Source organism: Zingiber officinale, chromosome 10B, assembly GCF_018446385.1.
Source record: "Zingiber officinale cultivar Zhangliang chromosome 10B, Zo_v1.1, whole genome shotgun sequence".
NCBI lineage: Eukaryota > Viridiplantae > Streptophyta > Magnoliopsida > Zingiberales > Zingiberaceae > Zingiber > Zingiber officinale.
Window position 1 is genome coordinate 93,806,636 of NC_056005.1, and position 8,354 is coordinate 93,814,989.

The following is an 8,354-nucleotide window of genomic DNA, read 5'->3' on the forward strand; positions in this document are numbered from 1 at the left end:
ATGAATATTGCTCACGAATTTTAACGAACTAAACACATATGTGTTTAAACTTGTTTGTTTAGTTTAATTAACTATTCTTATTTATTTAATTAACATGGTGTATATTGAATGAACATAAAAAAAAATAATCTCTTATCAAACTGAATACCAAACTTATTCATGAACACTTAATTCATTTACAGTCCTAATAGCAACTACGAAACAATAGTTACTAGAACATGATTGTGATTTGTTTACACACATTGTAGTAACTACGAGTCGACAGCTACTAGAAAATTAAGTCTATATCATAGTAACTACATACTCATAGCAACGTGGAAGTCGCACATAATATCAAAAATTCCACATCGTCGCACAGTGGAAGCCGCACAACATATCAAATTCATGTGTACATATAAAAAAAACATCTCATATTTTAAAAATATTATTATTATTATTATTTAAAAAAATCTCTAATATACTTAAAATTATTTAAATAATTATAATTAATTAAGAATGACTTTGTTTTAAAGAGAATATGAACTTTCAATTCAAATTTTATCTTAAATGTCTACTGCGTCACCAAACGTCGCCGGTAATTTCAATTTTTTTTATTTTGATAATTTAGATATTTAATTTTTTAAATTGATTAATTATGGAGATAATTCAACGAATGTACCTATTGTAATGGTGAAAATACTTAGAGAAATAAATTAATTAATTAAAGTTTTAATTTTAATAATAATAAATATTTTATACATCAAACGCTGAGTGTATATAAATTGTTTTTTTAATTTATTAGATAGATAATAAAAGGAAAGTAATTTATCATGAAAATTAACGAATGAAATTAGAACATTTGAATTTAAAAAAAAAAAACCGCCAGCAACAAGATAAATACAAAGTTCGAAAATGCCCAAAAGACACATTAAATTTTCAATTTTCTCAAAGAGCGTTTTTTTTAGGTCGGATTCTCTGTCCCAAATTTTTTCTGTTCCCATGTTCCACTATCGATCGAACGATCCAGATTGTATTTCAAGGATGTATTGCATATTACAAGAATATTGCACATATCTTAAAGATGTATGATATCTTGAGATACAATCTGAATTATCCGATCGATAGTGGGACATAAGGACAAGAGAAAATTCGGGACAGAGGATCCGAACTATTTTTTTATCTAAAATAACTTTTTATTAAATTATTTTAAATATATACAAGATGAAATTTCTCCTAATTCAGTGGAGGATCGATATACGAAGGACTATCATATCCGATAATCAATATTTTCCTGGACATACGGGACGATTATGGACAGTAGCAAATTGACGTTGATAAAAATTCAGTATTTTTTCATTTCCTTTAAACTACGTGAGCATATTTTAGCTCTATATTTTAACTCTTTTCTTTTTTCCTTCCATTTGTTTCTCGTCACTATTTTATAAAATCAAAGCCCTAAATCCTCCTTCCTTCTCATCCCACTCCTATCTTCTCCCACATTAAACTCTAGACTTAGACAATCTTGAAAAATCATCGCATGTTGGGATAGTTTTTACATATCAACACAATGTTGTAGATGGTTGTTGTGACCCAAGAATACTCATATATCTTCGTAATAATATGATATTATCCACTTCGGATCTAGGCCCTCGTGGCTTTACTCTTAGACTCTCCTCAAAAAGTCTCATGTCAATGAAGATATCCTATATCCTTTTAAACCTATATGTTTTTTACCAAATCTTTCCAATGTGGAACTTTGATTAAATCCCAACAATCCTTCCTTCAAACGAAGGACCACAATTACCCTTATAGTTCGGGCCTTCTCGCAAGCATCTGGTCATCCTGACTTATTCTGGGCCTCCCTACAAGCATCAACATCCGATCACCTTAACCTGCTTTGGGCCTCCTCACGAGCATTCGATCACCTTGACCTGCTCCGGACCTCCCCGCGAGCATCCGGTCACCCTGACCTACTCGCCTCCCCGCAAGTATCTGGTTACCCTATTATGCTCTAGGCCCCCCTCGCACGCATTCAGTCATCCTGACCTGCTCCGGGCCTCCTCGCGAGTATCCGGTCACCCTGGCCTGCTTTAGGACCTCCCCGTAAGCATCCGATCATCCTAACTTGTCCCAGATCTCCTCGCAAGTATCCGGTCACCTTGACTTGCTTCGGGGCATTCTCGCAAGCATTCAGTCAATCTAACCTACCCCTGGGTCCACCCTCAATTTCGTTCAAGGTCATCCCACATGATATCTAGTCTGGATCATGGCTCTGATACTATTTGTTGTGCCCAAAGGATGTTCACATATCCCCATAATAATATAATATTATCCACTTTATACCTAAGCCCTTATGACTTTGTTCTTGGGCTCTCCCCAAAAGGTCTCATGATAATGGAGATATCATATATCTTTTTAAACTCATGATCTTTACCAAATCTTTCTAATGTGAAACTTTGTTTGAATCATAATAATCCTTCTCTCAAACGAATGATCACAATTACTCTTATGGTCAGGGCCTCACTGCGAGCATCCGGTCACCCTGGCCTGTTCCGGGTCTTCTCACGAGCATTCAGTCACCTTGACATGCTTCGAGTCTCGCTGCGAGCATCCGGTCATCCTGATCTCCTCCAAACCTCCTCGTATACATCTAGTCATCCTGACCTGTTCTGGCCTTTTCTGCGAGTATCTGGTCACCCTGACCTACTTCGGGGTCTTCCTGCAAGCATCTAGTAAACTTGACCTACCTCGGGCCCACCTAAACTTTGTTCAAGGTCACCGCACATGGTATTTGATTTTGACCATGACTCTGATACCATTTATTAGAACTAAAGAATATTCACATATCTCCACAATGATATGATATTGCCCACTTTAGGTCTAGACTCTCATGACTTTGCTTTTGGACTCTCCTCAAAAGACCTTTTGCCAATGGAGATATTCTACATCCTTTTAAGTTAATGATCTTTATCAAATATTTTCAATATGAGACTTTGATTGAATCTCAACACTGGTATTGAAAAAAACATCACTACATTGTAACTGGTTTACAAAAAGCAACTACAATGATAGGGAAAAAGAAAAACACTCAATATACTTTTGCAACTCCCGTGGAATGCGCCATTAAGAAATACGAGTAGAAAAAAGAGAGGAGGGAGATGAGTAAGGTTGGGCAAAAACCCTAATTAACTCACACAAGAAGACATCCTAAAGAATATGGCTTAGGTCTAGGGTTTGACACGGGGGGAAGCGAGGAGCGGGATGAGAGGGGAAGAGGGTTTAGGACTTTGATTTTGAAAATCAACGATGAGAGACCAAGGGAATTAAAAAAAAGGAGAGCCAAAATATGTTAGTGCATTTCGAAGAGAAGGAGAAAATGTTGAATTTTGGTCCGCGTCAACTCGTCACATTGCCTGTATATGATATAAGGTCCTTAGGATAATAAAACCCGATATCATATGTTAATTTTAATATATTGAATGACGATAATTAAATGAAAAAAATATATTAATATAAAAGATATTCGATTTCTAGGCGGATAATTTCTTGGTCATGCAGGACTGCCGGCTAAGCGACCTTATGGTCGCACACGGTATAGTTTCACAATAAGAAATTTAGATTGTCATCTAGATACTCACGATTTGATCTCAATTATGATGTATTTATATGATTTTTTTTTTTAAATAGGATGTATAAGGGAAAGATACTGAACTTCTACACTGTCCGTGATAGCTGTTTTCATGAGGTTGGATAGGTCACGGTAAAGTCACAAAACAATGGATTCACCGTTAATAATCCATAGTCAACCGCCGCCGTGGAGTCTTCCAACGTCTCCGATCAAAAAACAACTCTCAGACAATTTTCCGATCTAAAGGAAGCCGAAGTGCTCCGGAATCGACGGATCCAATTCCCAAATAAATTCGCGAGAACGAAGAAGGAAATAGAATCAGGGACGAGCTCGATCGCTGAAGCAAGAATCGAGGGAAAACCGCTCGGATCTGGGAAATGGGCGAGGGATTTCAACGATACGCACCGCGATCCAAAGAGCTTTCTCCTGAGAAAAAAGCAACCAAACTGAAATCCAACACCGCCGCCGGAGAAGGAGATCAGCGAACAGGCAGCAAGCCAATAATCCGCCATTTTTTTACCTTCGGAGAAAATAGAAGGCGGCGACGACGACGACAAGTCCCTTCCGTTCGTTTGGGATCCTTCCACAAAGCTACATTGACGATTAGCTTCCTGTAGGCTGTCGGAGGTCCTTTTGGAGGTCTTCTCTTGGATTCTGCAATCTTCCACGGCCGTCGGTCGTCGGAGTCGAAGCTCTTCTTGATATTTGGGAATTTGGATAGTGCAGGGTGTTATTTGGGAAATTCTGAAAGATAAGTGCCTCAAAAAAAAATAAATTTCACTAATTTCTTTTGCCCGATCTGATCTACTCTCGTCTTCCTCGATCCCAGCGGCCAGCGGGCGACGAGTAACCAGCGGTATTGGCCGGCCGGCCAGCGAACTTCTACGGGGGAAGCGATCCCTCCTCCGTCCTCGTTGGTAAACCCTCCGCCACCTCCTCTATTTCCTTTTTCTTCTATATCGCCTTGGATTTGTATCGCTTCATCAGCAGCCAAAACGGAGAAATCGGTGGATTCCTTAGGGTTCGTCTTCGCCAATCCCTAACCGGGAGAAAGATTGATCTCCAACCCCTTCTCATTTCAAAGATTTACTCAAACCCTAGCGAATGGAGCAACCGAGCATCGTCCAGGCTCTTCCGGCCGAGCAACCGAGGATCGTCCGGGTTCTGCCAAGGGAGCAACTACACATTATCCAGGCTCTGCCGGCCACTCCTAGGAAACAAAAGGAGCGCATCGCCGGAGCCACTGCAAGCAGCAACTTTCCGTCGCCGACCGGCACTTCTCGATGCACTCGCTTGCAGGCCGCCCCTGACTGGTCCACTTACGATACGCTTGTCCTTCTCAACGAGATCGCTTCCATGGACGAGGACTGGCTCAAGGCGCTCTCCTCGTACCAGAAGTGGAAGATGATCGCGGACAACTGTGCCGCCTCGAACGTCGTACGATCCTCCCACCAGTGCAAGAGGCGGTGGAAGTCGCTGCTCTCTGCCCACTCGAAGATCAGGGAGTGGGAGTTCAAGCATGGTGAGGGATCCTACTGGAGCTTGGATAGTGAGAAGAAGAAGCACTTGCTAGGGCTCCCGTACATGCTCGACCAGGAAGTGTTCAGTGCCATGGATGCAGTTATTAGGCCGCAGGAGGGTCAGGCTGTGTTGGTCGATATGGAGGTGGAGGGCATCATCATGGCTGCCAATGGTTTGCAAGAGCTACCTGTGGCCGCAGAGACAGAAATGCTGGATGTTACTGATGCTCCAGGTCTGTTCACAACTCCACTTTCATTCATTAATGCATTTCCTTTTGCTAAGCAACGTTATTGAATTATGAACCATGAACACATATAGCACATACCAGCCATTATGCAGATAGTTGGATTGACTACTTATCATCATTGGCAAACATTCTTGCTCTAAAGAAATTTGATATACTAATTTGATGTAATAGTGCTGAAGATGGGCACTCTCCTCTTAAATCACTTTTTTCCCCCATATATCTACTTAGCCTTTAGCTAACTGAATGCCATTGTCTGTGAGCCTCTCTTTTAATTTGTGAAAGTTTGCCTCCACACCCAATCAAAGTCCAACCAATCTTGTAACCAATCATTCTGATGAACTTTGTGGTTTAGAACAGCAAATCATGTTTTCTATGGTTAACTCTCTATGCCACTAAATCTTCATGGAATTTATGTTCGATGAGCTACTTCACCCTGCACCACTGTCACCTTACCAATAGGTATATCAAACTCTTTGGACCGATTAACCTCATGGAATCTCACACCTTCTTCTCCACTACCTTTGCTTGAACTTGATGGCCGAAAATCTCCTCTCTATGAAATTTGCATATGAGATCACGTGATTCTGTTGATGTATCCTACTGAGAATACAGAATCTCAACTTTCAGGTTCCAAAGAGAATATAGAAGATGAGAATCAAGATAAAGAAAACTTAGAAAAGGCGAGAATTATGATGAGTAAGCTGCATGAGAATGCTCAGCAGATACATGTCATTCTGAAACATGAGCTAGAAGATAATCTTGGTGTGAATCCTGCTCTGGTGGATTTGGCATACCCTAGCGATGCAATGAGGTTGCAAGCAGATCAGTTAATCAAAGCTCTGAGGAGCCTTGTTGGTCCTCTGAACCAGTTCACAGAGCTGATCAAGGCGGTCGGTTATGAAGGCATTCAACCTATATGAGTCCATGATATGCAATGCGATGCCACTTTGTCAAAGTTTTGGTTGCATTACCTCACACTTTGTCCTGATCAGGTCTACAATGCACTTAATTATTTATGAGTTAAACATGACTAATCGCTTTTGAGTTTTAGTGTATTAGCTTGTAGCCATTGAGGATCTGTCATGTTCAAAGACAGTTAGTTCATATAGCATGACTGTTTTATTTTTGGTCAAATAATTTGAAGGTTTCCTCCAAATTCAATACACAACTTTAGTTATATATGGATTTGCAAGAACACTGTTTGGATTATCCTCACATATACATATGAGAACAACTTCAGAGGACACCATGCTTCTAATCAGCATTTGTAAACAAGTACACTGAACTCTGCGACTATTTCAATAGGTGAGCATCTCTCTCTGATAAAAATATCATCTTTTGGACATCTGCTTTGTCATTGGTTCATCTGTTAACTTTATTTTGATGCAAAATTAATATCTCTCAGATTTCTTGCCATTTTGCTGCAGCATCACACTACGATGAATCTTGCGACCATTTTCATAGGTAAGCTCCTCTCTGATAAAATTCTTATCTTTGGATGCCTGCTTTGTGGTTGGTTCATCTGGAAACTTTATTTTGATGGAAAATGAATATTTCTCTTGAATTTCTTGCCATTTGATGCAGAATCAACATCAATCATTCATCGTGAACGATCACACTGTCGATGAGTGATGAGTCCTGTGGCTATTTTGATAGGTAAGCATTTCTCTCTATAAAAAAAACTCCTCTTTAGACACCTGCTTTGTTGTTGGTTCATCTGGTAACTTGATCTTGATGCAAAATTAGCATTCACCTCAAATTTCTTGCCATTCGATCTTTTGTTTCTGGATTTCCTACGACATGATGACTCTCTTTGCTTTATCTGTTCCCTTGTTTGCGACTTATCATATACTTTTTACTGTGGAATGGGATTGCAAGTTAATGTCCTAATTCTTGGTGGGTCGTTTAAGTTGCGCACTTGCTGTAAATATGGACAAAGAACAATTGGTGGGATTTATATGGATCTTCCTTGAGTTTCTGGAGGTTCATAAAGGTCCACCATACACTTAAAGATTTACATATTAATGAACCATTTAGATCTCTTCAAATCTTTGTACTTTTCCTTTCTTTAAAAAAAATACTTTATAAATATTTGACGTGGATATTGAATAAGGGGTAGGGAAGAAATAAGGGGAAAGAAGGAGGGCAATTAAGGAAAATCACTGTAGCATCCTTTTAGGTTGGGGTGGATAGCGAATGGAAGAGAGGGGTGGCTGGTGTTTTTCTTTTCCGCCGCCAAAAGTGAACGGGGAAGGGAGTTTTTCTTCCCTCTCATGCCTTCGCCAGCGCCGATGCCAGCCGCCACCTCTCCTTCTCTCTTCCTCTCCTCTCGCCGGCAGAAGCTTCTAGCGGCCAGCAAAAGGAGGGTGGCTTCCTTACTCCATCTCCAGCTCTTCGCCGGTGCCGACGCCGACCACAGACTTCACCTCTCTTCCTCTCCCATTCCTCCTCGCTACGTCGTTGTCGGACTTCCCTCGTCCTCCTTGCGATACCGCAGCTAGACTCCTCCTCCTCACGATTCCGCCGCCGAACAGACCGGTCGTCGCACTTCTTCTCTCGCTTGAACTGCCTCCGGACCACTCCACTTCCTCCCTCCTACATGTTGCCGCCCAGGGGAGGGGAATGCCACCTCCATTCTCCCCCTGTCCAGCGTCGCCTCCCTCTCTATTTCTCGCACTCGCCGACAGTTCAGGAGCCCTCTACCTCCTCGTGTCACTGCCGGCCAGCATTGCTTTCAGCGGTTGACGCCGCTCACAGTTGGTCGGGGTCATCTTCAGTTCGTGAGCCGTTGATGTTTCCGACCTTCACGCCGTTTCGTGGGGTTTTGGGGTTTTGCGCCGATCTGATTTGTGTACTGTATTCTTGCCTACGCGTTTATTTTGTCTATGGGTCATGTCCCGGCCTATCTACCGAACTCGTGTCCCAATCTGTGTGCTTATTTCGTGTCTCGGACTGCGTGCCGACCCAGCGTCCCGGTCT

The 8,354-nt window shown here is 41.4% G+C and overlaps 1 protein-coding gene and 1 non-coding gene across 8 annotated transcripts; both read left to right on the forward strand.

Moving 5' to 3' along the window:
* The first annotated feature begins 3,775 nt into the window (after positions 1-3,775).
* On the forward strand, positions 3,776-7,265 carry LOC122029557 (trihelix transcription factor ASR3-like). Of its 7 annotated transcripts, none has more exons than XR_006125093.1 (5): positions 3,776-5,360; positions 5,988-6,367; positions 6,520-6,680; positions 6,781-6,839; positions 6,960-7,265. XR_006125093.1 is itself a non-coding variant. In XM_042588595.1 (3 exons), the coding sequence occupies exons 2-3, from the start codon at positions 4,712-4,714 to the stop codon at positions 6,293-6,295; spliced, it is 957 nt and encodes a 318-aa protein (XP_042444529.1). In that variant the 5' UTR covers positions 3,777-4,524; positions 4,595-4,711; the 3' UTR covers positions 6,296-6,509. The 7 variants fall into 7 exon arrangements, 4 of the variants coding, with proteins under 4 accessions (XP_042444529.1, XP_042444530.1, XP_042444531.1 ...); XR_006125094.1 differs by having other exon boundaries at positions 6,803-6,839; XR_006125095.1 differs by having other exon boundaries at positions 3,788-5,360; positions 6,003-6,367.
* Positions 7,266-7,278: 13 nt separating this feature from the next.
* Positions 7,279-7,383, forward strand: LOC122030738. Its single transcript, XR_006125584.1, has one exon. It is a non-coding gene; the product is annotated as a small nucleolar RNA snoR103 (small nucleolar RNA).
* The last annotated feature ends 971 nt before the right edge of the window (positions 7,384-8,354 follow it).

Coding starts and splice junctions, on each gene's coding strand:
- LOC122029557 (XM_042588595.1), top strand. CDS start 4,712: ATGGAGCAACCGAGCATCGTCCAGGCTCTTCCGGCCGAGCAACCGAGG. Junction 5,361..5,987: donor GGATGTTACTGATGCTCCAG/GTCTGTTCACAA, acceptor CTGAGAATACAG/AATCTCAACTTTCAGGTTCC.